The sequence below is a fragment of the Chinchilla lanigera genome, unplaced genomic scaffold (genome assembly GCF_000276665.1).
Source record: "Chinchilla lanigera isolate Chin_1 unplaced genomic scaffold, ChiLan1.0 scaffold00066, whole genome shotgun sequence".
Lineage (NCBI taxonomy): Eukaryota > Metazoa > Chordata > Mammalia > Rodentia > Chinchillidae > Chinchilla > Chinchilla lanigera.
In genome coordinates this window covers 4,455,168-4,477,394 of record NW_004955467.1, presented here as the reverse complement: position 1 = coordinate 4,477,394, position 22,227 = coordinate 4,455,168, and the positions used below count along the sequence as shown (strand labels likewise).

Genomic DNA, 22,227 nt, shown 5'->3' with positions numbered 1-22,227 from the left:
AAAAGGTTTCTAGAGTTAAATGTGGGAGGATTGTAGGAGCATTGAATTACAACCTCTTAAAGTACAACATAGGGCTGCATAACTAAAATTTAGGTACTATTTTTAAAATATAGACCTTTTGCGGGGAGGTACTCCAGCCTAAAGAAAATCTAAGTACATGAGAAACGTCTTTCTGGTAAATATGACATTTCCAATCCATAGGCACAGTCTGTGCTCTTTATGAACAATGCCAGGGCATTCATTGAGCTGTTGAGGAAAAAAAATATCTATCTGAGGTAAATACCAAAATGAGTTCCAAATTTATTAAACATTTAGAAGTTATATTGTTTATTGCACATGTATATGCATATTTATAGTGCTGGTTGAGAAGTTGTAAGTACAGTATATTACCAAAGGAGGAAATGATTAAAAAAAGTAATAGCATACAAGATAAAAAGGCACAGTATCTCCCCTAATATGGCAATGCTCCAGAAGGCAAATGGGAAATTGGGAAGAAATATTTGTGTATTTAATGAAACCAATAGTTTTTCATTTGAAAGAATTCCTACAAATCTTACTGTAAGAAGATGAGGCCTCTCAAGAAAGAAAAATAATACTGCCTATTGACAACAAATTGACAATGGATAATAAACAAAGATAATAAGTCTGAAAGAAAGTTAAGCAGCCAGGATTATAGCTCAGTGGCAGAAATGCCTACCTGATAAGAGTAAGGTCCTGAGTTCAATTCCCAGTACCCAAAACTAAAAATAAAATAAAAAGAATTAAAAATAAAAATAAAAGAAAGTTAGTATCTTGAAAAATACAATTAAAATCATTTTAATTTTGCTATATTTAATAGTGATTAAGGGGAATAAAAAGTTTATTGCTGGGCATTGTGGCACATGCCTGTAATCCCAGTACTTGGGAGACTGAGGCAAGAGGATTTGCTGTGAGTTCAAGACCAGCCTGGGATACATAGTGAGTTCAAAAGTCAGCCTTGAACTACATAGTGGAAACCCTGTGTCAAAAAACAAAAAACAAAACAACAACAAAAGTTTGTGCTGGAAAACAAGCATGACATTTGTTAATTATACTTCATAGTATGCAATGTGATATTTCTGATTGCTGTTTGGTAGTGTGTATCAAAGTCCCAATCATTATTTTGTTTTTAAATTTTTTAATTAACTATAAATATTATATAATCATAATTAATTTTAACCATAGAACTTATCATGGGGTAATCAAGGAATGGATGCAAACGTGTAAACATAATTATTCAGGTATCATTATAATACTGGAAAAATAGAAACACAATAACGAACAATGGAAACAGAGTTTATCCATATAATAAGATGTGAGGCCATTACAAACCATGTTTATCTGGGAGTAATTACCCTACAAAACAGTCTGGTCTCACTTTTGTAATCATACAGAAAAATCAGACTAGATAGAACAAATACAAAGTACACGTAGCTCAGTGTTTATAGTGGAGATCTCTGCCTGGTAAAATGACCAGTACACTTGGTCATGTTACGTTTCTCTGAGTGTAGAGCCACTGCAAAATCAGAAAACATGATTTTTAAAGCTATGTCAAACTCTAGTCGTCATTGACTAGACGAGCCTTTTTCTTCTCTTCAAGAGAAAAATTGTGAATGGTTTAGAGAAATGGAAATTTGACGTGCAGTTTTCACTTTAGTTGCTTCCTTGCAGTGTGGTTTGTTTGGAATCACACTATGCATTTGATAGCACAGTGATCTCGTCACCCTTCAGCAGTCCTGTCATCTTCCCGAGGGTGCCCACTGTGTTTTCGATTTCCTCTGTCTGAGAAGTTCCGGTGTTGAGATGTTGATGGTGGCCTCAGTGCAGCATTTAGTCCTTCAGGGCCTGCCTTCCTTTCTTCTGTCTTCCAACCTAGTTTTGTCTCTCGACTGTTTATTTTTTTCTATCCTGAAATACCTCCCTCAAGCTGGCAGCTGCTGATGGGTGCCTCCTGACCAGCACTGCTGCAGGTGAAGTGCAAGGAGCATCCAGACGGGATGCCATCTCTGAAACCTTCGTGAGGCTCGGCAGCCTTCACGGACCTTTGTTTAAGGGGACCTCTGCTGGCCTCGAACTTGTTTTATTCTTTGGGAGATTTGCCAACTCTGAGTCCATTTCCTTATCTGTTCATTTAACAGGTAAGAGTTTAAGCCCCTGCTAAGCTGAGTATTTTGAGGGAGTGGTAAGATCCTTGAACTCGTATCACCTGCTGATCCAAAATTGGACATGTCCTTCTCTCTGGAGGCTTAATAGAGCATTCAGTGTAACAGCATGCTTGGCACCTGGTCAGGTCTCAGTGAATGTTACTCATTTTCCTCTTTCTTTGTTCTTCACAGCTGGACTAAGCATAGTATCACCTCAACTGTGCTTTAACTCCCTAACGAACAGATTTCCTCCTTTATCCCTGACTTGGTGCTGTTGCCTTGTATACAAGAACTCTCAAATGATGTTCTCAGCAGTCCCTTGCCTGTCACAGATCCTGGAAAGGAAAGTTTGCTGTGCACACCCAGTGTTTCCACTGGGAGTTAGCTCACTGGGAGAGGCTGAGAGCTGCCAGGGTGGCGCAGATGGCTTGTGCTTTCCTGAGGCCCCTCTCCGGAAGCCCTCCTCCACTCAGTGTCCTGGTCTGCTCTCTCGCTCTCTTGCTCTCTCATGCTGTGTGTGTGCTGCTCTTGGGCCTGCCTCAGCCTGATCACACGGGCTCCTCTCAACTACACACATCCTTCGTGGACACTAGAGAGCTCATGTCTGCCACAGATAATTTCAGAAAACTGACATGCTTAATCATAGTTAGTGGGAGAGCCTACTTGCTCCGAATCCACACTTACAGTCTGACGCTGTGGATATTTCTCTGGGGGAAGAATATCTCTTTGGAGAATGTTTTATCAAACATTCTAGTTTCTAGGATAGCATTAGATCAATGCCACTCAAGCCCGTGGAAAGCTGACTGGTGAAGGACAGTAGATGTCACTAGATTTGCGTGCACTGTGGGGCGAGTTCAGTGTCTGACAAGCTGTGAGTCAGCAGTCCCTTCCCTGTGCACCTGTCTTATCCATGCTTTCCCCAAATTGCTGCATTTCATCCCTGCTGTATGTGCTGAGGATCGGTGATGAGAAGGAAGGCAAGCAGGACTGCAGGGTGACCAGAGGAAAGTGGTGCGGGGAGGGGGTCGCACGCAGCACTGCCTGTTCCTGGTGCTTGCAGCAGAATGGTGCTGCCAGCCATAGAGCTGTTTGGAAGTAATTTGCACATCACTTCCTGACAGCAGCTTTGGCGTTAGCTGTAGATGTGACCCATGTGCTAAAAACCGGGAGGGGGGGGAGGACCACTCACATGGGCACACTTTTCACACTCACTCATTCTTTAGTGCTGCAGTGGGGGTACGTGGAGTCCCTGGTGGGAAAAGTTATTAGAAGGAAATGAAACCGTATTTAAATGTCCTTCTCCTGTGATGTCTAGACTCAGAGATTAGCCCGCAGATTACTTGATGTTTCACCTTGGTTTTATGTTTCTCTTCTTCAGGACCAGCTCTCTGCTGACATGTACAGTTTTGTGGCCAAAGAAATTGACTATGCAAACTACTTTCAAACGGTAAGGGTCCAGGAAAGCAAGACTGGAAAAGTCTCCTGGCCAAAGTCTTGGTGCAGACAGGAAGGGAATGTGGGTATAGAACTCTTGGTTGTTTGAACATATCGCAGATAAAGTGGGGGTTGCCTTTCTACTGCTGAATCATTCTACCTTTTACTACTTCTTGTCCAAATTTCTTTCAGAAATCTAAGAATAAAACCCCACCTTATCCCTGAAAGTCATTGCCTTTCAGTTATCTGTGGCAGTATTCTTACCTAAGAGTAGTTTTGCTTTCTTTCTTTGTGGACATCTGGCAGTATTTGGAGACATTTGTGGTTGTCAGCAGTGAGGAAGGTAACACTGCATCTAGTAGCTAAGAGGCCAAGGTGCTATGAAGCCCCCTGGAGTGTCTAGGGCAGCTTCCTACCACAAAGAATTAATCTGGCCCAACATGTCAGTAGGACCGGTATTGAGAAACCAATTTGTCTAATGGCAGGGACCTGATGAGATTGGGATGATAACTACTTCACCTCTACTACCTACAGTAGCAAGTAGGTAAACAGTGAGTGATGTAGAATGTTTGCCTGCCTCTTAGCAATGCAAGGGGTTTTTGAGAGTTAAGAAGCAGGAAGTAGCAGAATCTGAGTCATGGAAACTGAAGTAATCCAGCTCAGATAATTAGGAGGATAGCTGTCTGCTCAGTAAATGCGAGGCAATAAAAAAAAAAGCATGGATAGAGCAATAACAAAGAATGAAAGTGCTTACCTTTAAAGTTGAGAATAAAACACTAAAATCTGAATACTTTCTAAAAAATGGTCAAGAAAGAGATGGAATGATAAGGCAAGAGGGTAAAGAGGAACAAAAGGAAAAATTTTGATAAGTATAAAATGCCTTGTGGAATTTGACAAAATGACTGTGGGCTGTTAGCAGTTTTCCAGCACTGTCAGTCATGGCCCAGGGGCCCAGTCGTGTCCCTTCCACCCTGCAGAAGAGCGTTATTGATGTTTACCTCCCCTGTAACCACTGATGCAGAGCGCTTCTTTACTCACACCTTTCATAACACGCCCGATTTTAGGAAAGAAGGGGGGACTTGGAAAGTGAATGAAGGGACTGCACTTGGGTTTTCAGCGGCCCTTGTCAGCATCTCAGCTGCTATTTAAGTAATGGAAGGCTGACAGTACGACTCCTTGAAGGACTTGTTCTGTGGACCCCATCCCCACAGCCACAGCAGTTTTACCTCCCAGCATACTTGAAGAGGATAGTGGCTTGAGTCATAAGTTCTTTGATCTGTCCTATATTTTAACTAATTTGGCAGAAATCAAGACATAGACAGGTTAACTTAACCTGTATATCTTACAGGCCAGTGAATTTGTAAGTATGTTATGAATTTCTAAAATTGTTTTTCTATTTATATCTACCTATTGTTGTACAGCTCTTTGCTGCCTTTTGCTTTGAGGAAGGAGTGCCAGGTGATGTGGGGGTGACTAAAGCAAGTTCCCTAAGCTAGGTTCTAGCTCTGGAGAGGCTCTCCTGTTCGTTCACGGTTGTCCTGCTACACAAATTTCAGCATACAGGGACTCCTCTGTGACACAGGATAAAGCATGCCATGGTTGTAGGTGGACTGGAGGAAGGAGCAGGGAGGGGCTCCAGCTCCTTCCCCAGTGAGCAGGCACTTTCATGCCACCAAAGCCTGTGCTCTTGCCCTTGGCAAAGGGTAATGCTGGCCCTTGTATTTTCTCAGCTAATAGAAGTGCAAGCTGAATACCACAGGAAATCTCTGACACTGCTACAGGCTGTGTTGCCTCAAATAAAAGCACAACAAGGTAAGTGCATGCTTTAGGGGTGGGGTCGGGGGCTGGAGAGCTGCTTGCCCTCCAGATGAGACCTATTCCCTGTGTTTGTTCACCCTGGTGCTCCACTGTTGAAGATCATATTTAGATGGGGTCACCAGAACTTCACAAACTGCTGTTGATCCAGTTACAGTGAAGCCAAGCACACCCATCCGTACGCACTGCTTCTCTCTGGGGGTGAATCAGGATGGGTTACTTTAACCCAACCTTGCTTGCTGTGGCTGGCCACTTGTCCGCATCTGCCTTTGTCTCCATCATCCCTAAAACCACCAGAATGAAGATTCCTTAGTGCCACCATTTCTTTGGTAGCCCCAAGAGAGACTAGGCGATAGTGGGGAAGAAAGATGTCAAAACGAGTGGCCTTCTGAGCTGCAGACTGACCCCTTTCTTGCTCCTCCCCCGCAGAGGCCTGGGTGGAGAAGCCTTCCTTCGGGAAGCCTCTGGAGGAGCACCTCACGATCAGTGGCCGGGAGATCGCCTTCCCCATCGAGGCGTGTGTGACAATGCTGCTGGAATGTGGCATGCAGGAGGAGGTAGGACAGAGCTGGCCAGCCCCAGCCTCCAGCAGGCCTCCTCCCAGAGGCAGAGCTTATGAGGCCTTCAGCCTTTTGTCATCCCCACTGCAGCCCCCTCAGATCCAAACATGTAGAGGTGCAGGATACAGACCCTGTCTTGCAGACACTAACTTATCCTGCTTTGTCCCAGGAGCATTCACTTTTACAGGGAGAATGAAGGACTGTGGGAGACTGATACTGGCCAGACATGAGAATTATGTCAGAATTATGTGTAAAATATGACCCGATTCTAGCCATTGTTTCTTCATATTTAATATGACATGGTGATTTTGGCAGTCTGCTGCTATTACTATTCCCAATATTATAATTGCTTCTACTACTATGAATTTTCCCTCCTTCTTCACCTCACCTGCCTTGTCCTCTTCCTCCTTTTGTTTAAAAGTTTTCTAATTTTCGCAGTAGACCTCTTAACCTTTAGGATCACAACTCTTCAATAGAGATACTTGAAATCTAATTAATGGAGACATTAGGAAGTGCTTTATAAGAGCCCTGTGTAAAATAAATAAATAAATAAATAAACAAACTATGAAAGATCAGTGGCAGTTGTTTTCATTGCTGTTTAAATCATTTCCAGGGAGACAGATCCATCTTTAGTTTCTTCCTTAGGCTATTTTAATATCTTTACTTATCTTTCTGTGACCTAATCAACCAATCCATACTTATTTAGAGCATGTCATATGTTTATTACTGAGCAAAGTCTAAGAATGAGATGGGGGCTTAAAAACTCCTTGGTAGAGATGAGTCTAGCATCTGTCCAGTAAGCCTGATTAATCCAAAACAGGGCGTAGTCTTTAAGTATTAGTATAAGTGGACCATCAAAGGCTGTGGAAGAGAAAGAAGTCCGTGAACTTTCAAACCTATGTGGGTTGCTTGCTATGTGCCAGACCTTTTTAAGATGCTGGATATTCAAAAAAGGAGTGGGAAAAAGTGTTTCTTTTTGTTGTTGTTGTTGTGGTTTTGTTTTGTTTTGACTATATTTATTCCTTAACTGCCTCAGAGAGTAGCAGGAGGGATGGCATAAGTGTACCCAAAGCAAGCAGGAATATTTTGAGGGAGATTAATGGCAGTGTGTCTTTTAATGTAGTATTTTTTGAAAAATGTAAACATTCACCATATCTTTTAGTCACACCTGGTATCTCTGAAAGATAAAGAATGTTTTAAAATATAGCTACAATAGTATAATATTCAAATACTATAATATTATAGTACTATTATATAGTTTATTAGCATCATCAAACATCTAGTCAGTGTAAATTGATTCTTGAGGAGTGGTTTCTTACATCCTGATCTTCTTATTTCCCTCTGTCCCCTTCTGCTTCTTTCTTTCTTTCCTGTCCTCTCTACCTCCTTCCTATTTTCCTTTTTCCCTACTTTTCATTAGTTCTCCTTTGTTGACAAATATGTTCAGGTTTCCTGCAGCCTAGAAAGAAAAAATATGTTCCTTCAACCAATCTGCAACTTCATGTTCCTTCCCTAGTTCATTAGTTTTTTACGCTGCCCCATTTTCTTAAAATAACTCTCAAGACTTGCTTCTTGTGCATCTTTAACACTACTTATTTACTGATCTTCCTCCTGTGGTGTCATTTCTGTCCCTAGCCCTGAGCTAAAACTCCATCCCCTGAGGAGTGACCCCAAGGAGCCCAGGTTGCCAGATCTGATAGCCCAGGCCCCACCTCCCTGGCTACACCAGTACCTGATGTTACTAATTGTACTGTCTTTGAAGCAGTGGCTGCCTGAGGCTCCTGTTAATTCTGAGCAGAACATAGGGCCTACAGCATGTCCTGCTCGGCACTCTCTGTCTGCCCTGCTCTCCATCCACGCCTCCCTGCAGGGTCATCAACTTCTGTGGCTTCACCTCAGCCTCTGTGAGGGTTCTTCCAGTGAGAGGGCTACATTTCTGTGTTTGCTGTCATTCTTCAACATTCCTATGCACGTTTTCCGCTACTACCTCGAAAATGACTCACTGTCTCAGCAGTCCTTCCCTCAATGGAACAGTGTTCTTTGAGTTATGCAATCAAAATCTAAAGGCTTACCTAGTATTCCCTCCTTACCACAGGAGATATGTCCCAGGACTCCCAGTGGATACTTGAAACCATGGGTAGAACCAAACCTTATATTCAGTATGCTTTTTCTCTATACATATACACTTGTGATAAAGTTTAATTTAGAAATCAGGCACAGTACGAGGTAACAATAATATCTAGTAGAACAGTTTTAGCAGTGCATTGCAATAAGTTATTCAAACTTTATGAATTATTTATTTCTAGAACTTTCCATTTAGTATTTCCGGACTGTACTTGGCCATGGATGTTTAGAATTATGGAAAGTTAAAGTGAGAGGTGGCAATAATATTTGGCATTCTGACCCTGTCCTTGGCATTGTCCATTGCCACATACTCCTGGCTCTTCCTGCTTGGCATTGGTTTGGTTTTTTGAAGATCTAAACCATTCCTTTTGTGTCTGTCATAACAGCCTTGCAGATACATTTCCAAATATGTTCACACAACCTGCCCACTCATGCCATAGAGGTTTGGACACCTGTTGATCTGACAAGTTCTCTATCGAGAAGAGAGTGAGACATTGTAGTGGCCAAAAACTTAGTCCAGACCAGGAACATTGTCTTCTAAAGGACCTTGAAGACTCCTTGGACCTAGAAGTTTAAGGAGCAAGGAGTAGGGGCTGGGGATTTAGCTCAGTGGCACAGCGCCTGCCTGGCAAGCACAAAGTCGTGAATTCGATTCCCAATACCGAGAAAAAAAAAAAATCAAAAATCAAAAAAAAAAGGAGCAAGGAGTAGTCCACTAGCTCGTCTCTTAGTCTGTGGGTTATGTCACAGAACACTAGGGCTGACAGGGTGGAACAGACTGAGAGGGCTTCGTGTGTAGCTTCCCAGAGACTTGGAGGCCCCTTTCCAGACTTGACTTGTGTTTGTCTTCTCTTCTGCACACCCCTGTCCTCCTCTTCTCTTTCTGTGTGTAGCTTACTTTTGCTCTACAAAGCGCAGAGATTCATTTGCATGAAGTGAAAGCAGTTTCAAAGTAACACTAACAACGGAACAAGGGGACTCCCTCACACACCAATCCCAGTCTGCCCTTTCTCTGAGGACAGACTATTTGGTTCATAGACTCTGTGTGGTTCTTTATCTGGAGCTCCCCAGTGTGTGTGCACACGTGCATGCATACACTTACACACACACACACACATACACACATCATAGGCCCTTTCCCATCCAACTTGCTAGACCTCAACCTCTGCTCATGTCTCCATCAAATTATTCTGCGAAGTTTATCTTAAATATATGAGAACAAGAAGTCTTATATACACCAGTACAATGTACCAGTGCAATGAGCCACCCTGACACTAGGCGGTGAAAGCTGCAGGGTGGGTAAAGGAGACCCAGTTCTTGCTCTTGAGTTGCTTATGCTGGAAGGAGGAGATGGAAAGTCACAGTGCTGACACGTAGTTCTGGGTGAAATGCACATGTTTCTTTGTGTTAGCTTTGCATGTTTCTATTTAGCTGTTATGTCATTGAGTTGCAGGCTGTGCACTGACCCCCTGTCCTGTTGGTAGGGCCTCTTCCGTGTAGCTCCTTCTGCCTCCAAGCTGAAGAAGCTTAAAGCTGCGCTAGACTGCTGTGTGGTGGACGTGCAGGAATACTCAGCCGACCCCCATGCTATTGCAGGTGGGTGCCCATGGCCTCTGAGCAGGGTGTTTCAGCAGGGACTCCAGGGAAGGGTGAGCACACAGATTGTGACTCCATGTCAGCAACACCAAAAGAAGTGGCTTCCTCACATGCTTTAGGTGTGTACACTCAGCGCCCAGTATTCTGCCTGGTTGCTCTGGCCCCTGGAAGGGAGGTCTCCCTCATATTCAAGAGATGAGGTCAAGTGAGAAATTGGGGGGCAGGGGAGAGGTCAAAGCAATTGTCAGTGCAGATCCCATTGCCAGAACCCAGGCTCATTCATGTGAGAATCCACCTCTGAATCCTGTCATGTTGCTTAGGGGACCCTTCTCCAGTGGAGCCATGTGGATGCCGCAGGGTGGTGAAGCCTGTATCTGTTGTGCCATAATGCCTCATAGACATTATTGTATTTATGTTCAGGGGCTTTGAAATCTTACCTCCGAGAGCTGCCAGAACCTCTTATGACCTTTGAACTCTATGACGAGTGGATCCAGGCTTCCAAGTGAGTACCTTGTGTAGGGTGTCTTGTGGGTTAGAGCTTATTGGGAATTAACAGTTGTCCTTCAGTTTTGGTGAAGCATTGGTTCCAGAACCACTTTATGCTCTGGCCCTTTATGCAAAATGTATAGCATTTGCAAACAACCTACACATATCCTTTCATATATTTTAGATTACTTGTAATGTAGTACCTCGTGTAGTGTAAATGTTATGTAAATAGTTCTTATACTGTATCATTCAGGGATTAAGGATAAGAAAAAATGTCTGCCCATGTTTAGAACAGGTGTGGCCAGCATAAGCCTAACACTGTGCAGAGTTCATAGTTGATTGCATCCATGGATGAGAACCAAGCACTGCAGAGGGCTGAGTGTATTTACTGAAAGTGTGGGATCCTACCCTGGGTTCTAGCAGCTCTATTTCCTGATATCTGTCATGAAGGAGTGCTTTGATAGGTTCCCAAAGAGACATGCTCAGGATGCTGATTGCAGCATTGTTTGGGATAGTAGGAGTCAGGAAGGCTAAAGGCCCTTGGATGGTGTGAGTGCGGAGGGCCTGGCTTACTGAGCCTTGCTGTGTGTACCCTGTGACGTACTCTGCAGCAGCTAGAAAACAGTTACAGCTGCGCAGGCCCGTGTGAAAAACTGAGAAGATTTATCATTGAGTAAAGTAAGGTGAGTCAATGAGGACACATACAGTATTGTATTTTTGTAAAAAGAAAAAGAAACTCCTTACACACTCAGATAATGGAATTTTAAAGATGCATCTGTGCCTACAAGGTGCTCCTGGAAAGGCTCATGCAGGTGGTGGCAGTGATAAGAGTGGGGGCAGAGAGTGGGGCGGGGGTCTCTACCCTCAACTGTAATAGGAATATTTAGCAGCAGCTATTTAATAATAGAAAAACATAGCATGTGGGCAGTGCCTGCCTGCTGCCACTCAGTCCTGGAGATGCGCCTGAGCGACAGGAGCGAAGCCCAGGACCGGTGGTGGGTTGGGACGATGGAGAATAAAGAGAGCGAACAGGGGGGCAGAGGCCACAGGCGAAGCCACCACCAAGTGACACGCTCTAAAGTATGGTCTTCTCTTGTGATTCCTGGCTTCTTTCCTCAGTTTCTGCATGCGTTGGGAAGGTATTACGTGTTCTCTTTGGCCATAGGTAAGAGCTGTTTAAGGAAGTGCTGTTATTGGAAGTAATCTGCATTAACTAGTAGACAACACTGGGGCAGGTGAGTTGGCACCAGAGTGATGGTGGTGGAGACAAAGGCAGAGGTTGTCCAGGCAGAAGAGAGGAAGAGAGGAAGGAGGGAGAACATGTTTCTGAGGAAGCCTGGAGGGAGTGGCTACTTAGCAAGATGCTATGAACAGAATTTCTAGAGACCTCCAGTTGTGGAACTGAATCTCAAGGACAAGCAGCGTAGCTTCTCAGAAAGAACCCTGGAGAATGTATCTGATGCTAATAGCAATTTTGTGATGAATGATTTATAATTTTAATTTACAAAATAAAAAATTTTACTTGACACATAATTGTGCAGACTTATGGGGTATAATGGGATATTTCAATACACATGTACATTGTGCCATGATCAGATCAGGATAAATAGCATATCCATCCCCTGAGACATTTATTATTGATCCTTTCTACTTCTTGAAGGACTGGAGGCTAAAAGAGACTCAGCAGGACTGTCCAGTGAAGCTGAACTCGAATGTGCGGTCAGGGAAAGTCCGTGCCGGCTGGATTACATAATACCTTTTAAAGTGCCTTTTTAAAGGGCTTGCTGAGTATGTGATACTCTTTTATCTCATTGTGATGAGTAAGTGGATTCCATGGTGATATTAATAAAGGGTACCATGTGTTGAGTGCTTATTAGAGGCTTCGCATTGCTCTGAGCTCATTACAGATTTTAACTTAGTTTTCACAATAACTTTATGAACAGGTTCCTCATCGTTTTACAGAGGTACAGAAAGGGTGCATAGCAGCGGGTTACTTCCTAGCTGATATATGGCCAAGTGAGAACTTGAATCCAAGCCTCTCAGGTCCAGGTCCTTGTGCTTACCCACAGCACTGGATGCCTCTCCAGAGCAAAACTGGTGCTGGTGATACCATAGTCCTTAACGGAAACACCCCCTTTTTAACTGAATATATAATTGAAATGCATAAAGTGAGCAAGAGAAGAGCTCGGTGCATTATAACCTGGGCGATATGCTGGCTCCCACTTACTTCCAAACCGTTAGGAGGGTGCCTGACACAGCGGGGAGCTTAGTGCACCTTCACTGAGTTTCAGTAAATACAAAGTTGAGCATCATCTGCCCTTTGTCAGAGGCAAAATTACTACAGCTTTACTCTAAGGGTCTCATTAGTTTTGTAATCCAGGAGCTGGACAGCAGGCAGCTGCAGGGTGGGTGTCCCTGAGCTGAGCAGGTGTTGCAGTATAGACCTTGAATATCCCCACAAGGCTTGTGTTGAGAAGCTGGGTTTCTGGAAGATGGCTGGATCAGGAGGTGCTGCACTCATCAGTGAGTTGCCCTTAGAAGGTGGGATCTGGTTTAAAGAGACCAATCCTTGAGGCTGTGGCCTGGGAGGGCGTGGCCTGGGAGGGCCTAGCTCCTGCCCTGGCTCCTCCCTTTAGTCTTTGCTTCCTGACTGCCAGGAACAGCTTTCTTCCACCTACCCTTCTACCATGCCCACCCTGCCCTGGAGCCAGCTGGGTATGCCTGAATCGTAAAAGACCATGAGCTAGGACAGACCTCCCCTCTTTAAGTTGTGGGTATGAGAATTTTGTCTGCAGCGACCAGGCAGTGACAAAGGCTGCAGGTGAGGCTGGTTTTGTAGGCAGAAAAGGCTAAGGGAGGAGAAACAGGGAACAAAGAGCAAGTTGGTCGTTTCAGAGTGACTATTCTTACAGGGCTAAAACAGAGGGCATGTCCTTGTCATGCTGTCTCAGGAAAACTAGGCCTCTTCTGATTGCTGTGAATCTCCTGCTTTTGAAAAACTGGACCTTTCTAAGTTCAGTTTGATTTTATGATACTCAGTACAAGTGAGCCCATTCTGGTCCGGTCTGGTCTTTCGGGGTCCATTGACTGAGGTCTGTCCAAAGCAGTGCCCTGCCATTAACTGTACCACCTGTTACTTTAAGAACGGTTGAACAGAAAGGGGAGTAGGGCCGGGTATCATGAAGTTGCCTTAGCAAATGACACAAAGGACAACAGTGGCAGCAACATCTGCTGCAAATGCCAGCATGTAATTTTGATTGTGAGCTTTTATTTTATTTTTTTTAATTTTTAATTTTTTTGTCTTTTTGAGACAGGGTCTCACGATGCAGTTCAGACTGGCCTTGAACTCACTTTGTAGCTGAGGCTGGTCTCAAACATGCAACAGTCCTGCCGGGGATATAGCTCAGTGGCATGAGCACCTGCCTGGCAAGCACAAGGTCCTGAGTTCTATTCCCAGTGCCCCCCGCCTCCAAAAATACTAAAAACTTTCAGAGGTCCTCCAGCTTCAGCCTCCCAAGTTCTGGGATTACAGGCGTGCACCACCACGCCCAGCTTGATTGTGAGCTTTTAATGAACTAGCAACAAAGCTGGGCACTTTGTACAGATTCCTTTATACAGCTTTAACCAGCTGTATGAAGCAGTATTATTATGAACCCCATTGTAGAGAGAAAGAAAGTTTCACAGAAGCTGAAGAATTGGCCCAAGATCGCAGTCAGGGTGGAGCTGCGTCTTGAGGCTCCCTACACACGCCCCACTGTGGTCAGGCGTTGGCCACAGCTTATAAGCTGTTACTTTCCATTTCTAAATGGAATGTTTGGTTTCCACACTGGGCTCCTACTTAAAGTTCCTTGTGGATAATGCCTGCCTCTTTCTCAGGGTTGAAACAAGAGGAAAGAATATCCCCTTGGTCAGAATTAATAGGGGAACCTCGAGATATACCAGCCACATCCCTGGGACCTCACCATAGTAGTGTTTATCTCTATTGTTCAGGAGAAAAAGTTCTTTGAATGTAATGCTTTCCTGTAGGACTTCACATCCATCTCTGTCCAGGGTGAACAGATCCCCCAAGCTAGGTGCCCGCAGATGTATAAGAAAAGTAAGAAAAACATCAAACCAAGACAGCCAAAATCCTGTGATCAGGTGCTAGCAGCCTCCAGGACTGACTGACTCCGGATTACCATCTTCAGTAACCTTTTATTCAGAATCCACCCAGGAGGCAGCAGAGGAACCCCAGAGTATCAACTGTTTGAGCAAGGACAATACAACTCAATTATCATAGGAATAGGCTGACCAGAAAGCCATCATGTTATCTTCCTTTGCACATATCTCAGCAAAGTATCTACTATTGATCCTGAGGCTTACAATGCTTATGCTAGACTTCCTCCAGAACCCAACAGTCATGGCTTGGTCAGACCTCAGGCAACACACAAAATAGTAACTAAGGAATGTCCTTCTCCACACTTTCCCACCATATAGGCCTTGATACAGGTTTAAGTAAACATGTAACCCTATAAGATAAATACTTAGAGAGAGGGAGGAATCTAATAGACTTACCAATGAGCTTGTAAAGAAACCCTGATAAACAATGGGCTTTATAAATAAAGGAGCCCTCTAACAAAAGAAGTGAAAGATCTATTCAGTGAAAACTACAGTACTTTGAAAAAAGAGATTGAAGAGGATTTCAGTAAATGGAAAAATATTCCTTGCTCATGGATAGGAAGAACCAACATTGTGAAAATGCCATATTACCAAAATTTTTGTACAGATTCAATGCAATTCCCATTAAATTACCATTAGCATACTTCACAGATCTAGAGCAAACATTCCTAAAATTCATCTGGAACCAGAAAAGACCCAGAATAGCAAAAGCAATCATGGGCAACAAAGACAAGTCAGGTGGAATCACAATCCCTGACCTGAAATTATACTACAGACCTACTGTAATAAAATCGACCTGGTACTGGCTAAAAAACAGACCCAAGAATCAGTGGAACAGACTGGAAGAAACAGCCACAACCACAAACACACTCAGCCACTTAATCTTTGACAAAGGGGCCAAACAAGTTCACTGGAAGAAAGATAGCATCTTTAATAAATGGTGCTAGATAAATTGGCTTGCCACCTGCCAAAGACTGAAAATAGATCCAGGTCTATCACCATGCACCAAACTCAAGTCAAAATGGATCACAGATCTCAATATTAAAACAGAAACACTAAATCTGTTGGAAGAGAAAGTAGGTAGAAACCTTGAAGACATAGGGGTAGGCAGAGTTCATGAACAAAAACCAAACCACATGAGAAATACTTCAAAGAATCAACAACTGGGATCTCATCTTACTGAAAAGTTTTTGCACATCTAAAGAAATCACCAGCAGAATAAAAAGAAAACCCACAAATTGGGAAAAAATTTTATCTGACTGTCCCTTAGACAGTCAGCTAAAGGACTTCTATCTAAAACATACAAAGAATTAAAAAACTTCAGCCCTCCCAGATTCAAAGACCCAATCCAGAAATGGGCATCTGAGATGAATACACACTTCTCAGACAAAGAAATACAGTTGGCAAATAAATAGACGAGAAAATGTTCAATATCTTTAGTCATTCGAGAAAAGCAAATTAAAACAACATTAAGATTTCATCTCATCCCAGTAAGAATGGCTATCATTAAGAAATCAATCAATAACAAATGCTGGCAAGGCTGTGGAGGAATAGGAACTCTTCTCCACTGCTGGTGGGAGTGCAGACTGGTGAAACCACTGTGGAAAATTAGTTTGGAGATTCCTCGGCAAACTAGGTCTAGAGGTCCCATTCAACCTGGCTATTCCCCTTCTGGGTATTTTCCCAGAAGAACTGAAAACATCATATCACAGCGATATATGTGCACCCATGTTTATAGCAGCACACTTTGTAATAGCTAAATCGTGGAAACAACCCAGATGTCCATCCACTGAGGAATGGATAAAAAGTTGTGGTATTTTTACATAATGGAATATTACTCAGCTATGAAGAAAGATAAACTTGAGGCTTTTACAAGTAAATGATCACAACTAGAGACCATACTTATAAGTGAAATAAACCAGACCTCCATGTGTAAGCAACATATTGTCTCACTAGTGTAAGAACCTGAAAGAGTGAATGAAAATTAGGCAGTATGATAGACATTTTGAAACAAAAGGAAACTGCTCAAAAGTAAAGAGCAACTGGGATGAGTGAAAAGAGAAAAGAAAGAAGGGGAAAATTATGTCTGTATGTATATACAGGATAGTAACATAGTTGTACTACTGACTTCTATTGCTTTATTGAAAGGAATAGTTAAGGATTAGTTATTTGATCAATCTTGCATGTCTGTATTTGTTTTGCTGCGTAACCACTTTGAAAAAATCAATATGTAATACAACAACAATTGTTAATTTCCTATCACTTTGTCTGAATTTCAGTATTGCTTGTATTGTTCTTGTGTTATTTTGTAAATGTATGTGTGTTTGTTAAAAAAAAAATAAAGAAGCCCTGATAGTAAATCACTTCGTGCAGTGAAAAATCCTTCAGGTAGTGAAAATTATCCATTCCCTGAGTTATGTTTCCTAAGGTCACATTTCTTTACATCGATATAATTTACTTACTCAGAAGTTACTCAGCGTCTGTTATCTACCAGATGTCAAAGAACTTAATATGGTCTCCAGGAGGAGTTAACTCCCTAACTGGCCTACTGTACTGGCCTGCTGTTAATGCCACAGCCTGCACTCCAGAGCATGTCTCTGGCTCTGACCTCCTACCCTCACATGCTAGCCTGGCACATTCACCTGAGATGTGGTGTGTGCAGAACAACTTTTATTAAAACAGCATAGGATAAGACAGAAGAAGAGCGTAGATGGGGAAATATGGTACCCAAACACTTGTGATGATAGCTCACTAATGTTGTCAGTTACAGTGGTTGGCTCCTTACTGTTCAGTATGAAGATGACTCTCTAGGTAATGTGAATGGCAATGAAACCTCACTGATTCACACCCAATGGCTTTTCCTATTAATTTCCCAGTATTCAGGAGCAAGACAAGAGGCTTCAGGCTCTGTGGAATGCTTGTGAGAAATTGCCCAAGGCCAATCATAACAACATCCGGTAAGTAGGTGCTGAAGACACATGGGTCAAGGTTGTTTTGAGTCCTAGCTAAAGTTTTCTCCTAGGTCAAAGTCACAGTAACTAGCGTGTACAGCCTTTTGTGGTGGTCTAGGTGATCATGTCTCTTCTCAGTCCCAAATAACCTGTGAACAAAGCAGAGGTAGTTATTACCATTTTTTAGGAAGGAAATAGGCTTCAAGGAGCCATAGCATGGTGGAGACTAAGTAACCAGTCATAAAGTAGTTCAATCAGGTCCTCTGATTTGCGAGGAACAATGTATAATACAGGTATCTTGGGGGAGTGCACCCAGGACTTGCACACTAAACATCTCTAGCTTTTAAAATATTTTTTATTTTGAGGGTCTCACTTGTGATCCTCCTGCCTTAGCTTCTCAGGGTGCTGGGATTACAGGCATGCACCACCATGCCGAGCTTGCAAGTATCTTAAAATATTGGGGATTTATGATAAAAAATAGATGCTCCTGGACAGACAGAAACTGACTAGTGCTGGAGCCTGAGAGGACTGATGTGTCCGTGGAAGCGAAGGCAGGAAGAGGGGGAGAATGTGTTCTGTGCTCCTCTATTTATGAGACACAGCTGTGTCCACATGTCCGTCTTTCCCCTTTTTTGCTACTTCCCCCTGCTTTGGATATCTTGCTCCTACCCCTGGCTTCTGTCCTTTCACATCCTGCTCTCTACCTGCTTGCCTTGCTGGCTCCTTCCTGGCCCTGCTGTCTCTCCCCCCCGGGTCCTTCAGACGCAGATTTTCAGCTTCAGCTTCTGTTGCCATCTGCCTGATTATAACTGTTTTCCTGTTTAAAATCCCAAGAGCAATGATATGGCAGATTCTCAAAAAATTTCACAGAATCACCACGTGAGCCAGCATGACCCCGCAAAGAATTGAATCAGGGACTTGATTTTTGTGAAACCATGTTCAAAGCAGCATTACTAGTCAAAAGTAGAAGTCACCCAAGTTACTTCAGGCAAAAAATAGATTAAAATGTAGTATATGCATAGTGGAATATGAAATTCTGATTCTTGGTGGCAGTGCAGATGGATCTTGAGGAAATAATGCTAAGTAACACCAGCCAGACTCAAAAATGCAAATGTTTATGAGTCTACTCATAAGAATTACCTAGAATAGCCAGGCTCCAGAGACAGAACGAATGGTAGTTGCCAGGGTTGGTGGGAGTGGAGAACGCCGAGGTGATTGCTTAATGGGAACAGTCTGGGAAGGTAAAAAGGCTGTGGAGGTGGATGGTATTGAGGGTTGGCCAACACTGTGGATATTCTTAATGCCACTGAAATGCACACCTCCAAAATGGGTTAAAATGGTAAAACTTAGGTATATTTTTCTACAGTTAAAAAAATTCTGAGAGCAAAATCCAGTCAGTGCAGCTCACCACATGCTAAAGAGCAGGGCGCTTGGCTGTTGGCCAGCTACTGGGCTGGCAGCTCTCAGCTGTCCCACGTCCTGGTGCAGTCCTGTGTGGCCCCTTCAAGGGTGAAGCATGGTTAGGAGAGGCTGTGCTTGGAGGTGACACAGTGACCACATAGTGGCTACTTGGTAAGATGACAGGGATGGTCCTCTTTCTGCTGAGCTGACAGAGGATGAGAAAAAAAAAAAACTCGAAGGAAGTTACTTTGTCATGATCCAAGCAAAGCAGGGTTAGGACCACAGGTTTTTGTAACTGAGAATTCTGGAGAAAACATATGCTCCTGAAGCTTCTTATTAGGGCCCAGTGGGATTCTAAGGTGGTGTCCAGGGCTGGCTTTTGTGCCTGATTCGTATATAGCTTCTTCGCCGAGTCTTTTTAATAAGGAATTCATTGAGGTGTCATTCATACAGCGTTGTGCTGTTTGAAAGTGTGCTGGTCAGTGGCTTTCAGTGCATTCATAGAGCTGTGCAGCTGTCGACGCTGTCCGTTTGCATCACTGCTGAAAGAGACCTGGCTCCCATTAGCAGTATTCCTCATGTCCTCACCAGCCCCTGGCAGCTGCAGCTGTACAGCATTTCGTGTTATCTGTTTATCCTTCGATGGCATTTCAGTGGTTTCCACGTTTTGGCTGTGATGAATAGTGCTTGCTCTGAACATGAGTGCACCAGCTTAGGCATGGACTTCCTTCTCTCAGGTGTGGGAGAATGCTAGGTCATGAGCTCTGCCTGTGTTTAACGTTTTCATCAGGTCTTTCTAGAAAATCTGAGGGTAACTCCAAGGGCATCAGCCCTCAGGTGTGAGTGCCTCTACTGACATTACCCAGACACTTGATCACCTCTGCACACAGGGAGGGAAGCAGATGGCAGACCTTGACCAGTGGAAAGAAGCTCAGCCATCCTATACTAAGCCAAGAGGAAAGGTGAGGACCTTTCCTGGCCAGTGTTTTCTGAAGCCCGTGTTGGCCTCTACCTCAGAGACTTGGAAAGAGGATACCGAGTTCCCATTTTCCAACACATGATGCATCTTCATTATATTGTGGGGTGTATGACTTCTGGTATCTGTAAGACATGCTACGTGGAAGCTGTTTCCATCCAGTCCTGGGAAGCATGGCTGGTGTCAAGGCCTAGTTAAATCTGCCCCTTCTCCTTTTATCTTCCAGGTACTTGATCAAGTTTTTATCCAAGTTATCAGAATATCAAGATGTAAACAAGATGACTCCCAGTAACATGGCAATTGTCTTAGGACCCAACCTTCTATGGCCACAAGCAGAAGGGTGAGTACTAGGAGAAGAGACCTGGGGTCCACGGGGTGTGGGGGGGGTGTGGATGGCCATGCTGCAGGTCATTACCTGTCTCAGCTATTTGGCAAGTCCTAGTTATTATATAAAGTTATCGGCTTAGGAATAGGCACAGAATTCTATAATGCTGCAAGTCTGAAGGGAGAACCTTCCCTGAGCTAATCAAAGTCAGCATCCAGATGACAGGAAAGAGGGAAGGGATGCAGTAGTACTAGACAAGGCAAGCTCTGTCAGGCCCCTGGGCTCTTGCCGTAAGAGGATCCCTCCCAGCAGCAGGATTGGGAGGGACGGAGGGCTGTTTCTGACAAGACAGGAGAGTTGGAAAGAGGATGGACCTGGCAGTGATGAGAGCCACCCTTTGTGTTGCGAGGGCCTTCATGGGTATTACTCGTTTCCCTTGGAGTTGCCCTCATTCAGAAAGGTGAAGCATCCATCCAGAGAGAGCCGGTTCACAAGTGTAGGCCTGTACTGTTCCAGTCCATGGCCCATTCACAGCCTGGGTGGCCAGAGGAGCAGATGTAAACAAGATGGCAAGATGTAAACAATTGCCATGTTACTGGGAGTCATCTTGTTTACATCATTACCACCCTTCCTTGGCTTGTAACCCCACATCCCACCCTCGTGCTCCACGCTTGCAGGAATATCACCGAGATGATGACCACAGTTTCACTGCAGATTGTCGGGATCATCGAGCCCATCATCCAGCACGCGGACTGGTTCTTCCCTGGGGGTATGTGGCGGCTTCCTGCTGTTGTGGGAGGGGCAGAGGAGCAGGAAGACAACTGTGAGTTGGGAGCTTTTGAGACATAGGACCACTGCCTCCCAGCTTCTGTGTGGTTTGTTAATCTCTCTACACACAATTAGACATTCCCACGAATGCACCCAGATATTAGAGTTCTGGCAGCTTCCTTCTTATCCCTGCCTGAGGGAAGTTCTGGCATGAAGGTGCCCACTGCCTGTCTAACCGAGTCAGTGGACTGTGCTGGTCTCAGGTCCATATCATGGTTTCTTCAAGTCTGTGCATTGTGGGAAGCTTGTTCAGAAAGGAGAGAAAGTTCTGCTCCAAACTGATTTATAGACGCAGAGGGACACTGAACCTCAGGTCCACGGGGACTTCATTTGCTGATCACAGGTCACCTTGATTGTTGTTACTGCTGTTTTGCTGCCCTGAGCTGTGCCCTTTGCTTTGCCTTTCAGTATATACAGGGGAGGCTCAAAGGCAGTGAGATGCTTTTTTCAGCCTGGTTTGAAATTAAGCTCTCTAGGCATCTTCCTCTGAGGGAGTGTCGGAGGTGTTCTGAGCCATGCATGCATCATTGCAGAAGTATGTCTCAGTAGTGGCAGTTTTGAAGAGATAGCCATTGTTACACTAAGTTTGGTGTTTGCCCCCTCCCTGAAAAGCGATACTGTACCTTAGATGTAATAAATATCAAAGGTCAGCTTTTAGCCATGCAGCCGCCACTCACTCATATGAGAACAAAATGGCAGTAATTCTGTGACCAGTCAGTGCTGACATGACATCAAAGAAGTTTGTCTTCCTTTCACTGTGTCTGTTTTAACTGTGATCTCCTAAGAGTTCTGTTGAGGACACAAAGTCAAGTAAATATAGGAAATCGAGATAAAGCAGTAAAGCAGACAAAGTGGAAGACAGTGATTCTGTGCTTCCTGTGGATGAGCTTATTACTGCTGTGCATGGACGGGCAAAGTTGTGCAGAGCAAGTCCATTCTCCCTGCTGGGAAGGGATGCATGTATCTGAAAAACAACAGACACCTTAGCGCACTCTTAATGTTTCTAATCTTTTCAATTTGTTTTCTTTGGTTTTACAGTAAGATAGTGTTATCATTCACAAGCATTAATATTGATTCTTACATTTTTTATGACTAATTCCGTCTACTAGAATTGCTCAGATAATGTTAACTAACGGTGCCCATAGTGTTTTCTTTCAATAATTTTGCTATTTTCCTGAATTAGAACTGTTCAGGAGTGTTACTCCAAAGCATGAAGTATGAAATAGAGGCTTTTGTCTTTGCAGATATCCATCTATTCTTATTTTATTAAATTTTAGGTTTTTAAAATCACAAGTGGACATTATAAACACGTTTCCACTAGCTTGAACTGCCAGTGGTGCCCGCGTGACTGTCTTACTGGGCAGCACAGCACAGGGCAGTCCTCTTGGGTGGGACATGCCACCTGATGAGA

The 22,227-nt window shown here is 43.7% G+C and overlaps 1 protein-coding gene across 1 annotated transcript in view; it reads left to right on the top strand.

The window, feature by feature from the left end:
• Arhgap44 (Rho GTPase activating protein 44) overlaps positions 1-22,227 on the top strand; it is a 162,140-nt gene that overhangs the window by 113,483 nt on the left and 26,430 nt on the right. The window contains exons 9-16 of the mRNA XM_005399741.1: positions 3,541-3,609; positions 5,327-5,408; positions 5,841-5,968; positions 9,580-9,691; positions 10,112-10,193; positions 17,212-17,292; positions 19,890-20,003; positions 20,666-20,757. Of these exons, the coding sequence (XP_005399798.1) occupies positions 3,541-3,609; positions 5,327-5,408; positions 5,841-5,968; positions 9,580-9,691; positions 10,112-10,193; positions 17,212-17,292; positions 19,890-20,003; positions 20,666-20,757 (760 nt within the window). The remainder of the gene's footprint in view (positions 1-3,540; positions 3,610-5,326; positions 5,409-5,840; positions 5,969-9,579; positions 9,692-10,111; positions 10,194-17,211; positions 17,293-19,889; positions 20,004-20,665; positions 20,758-22,227) is intronic.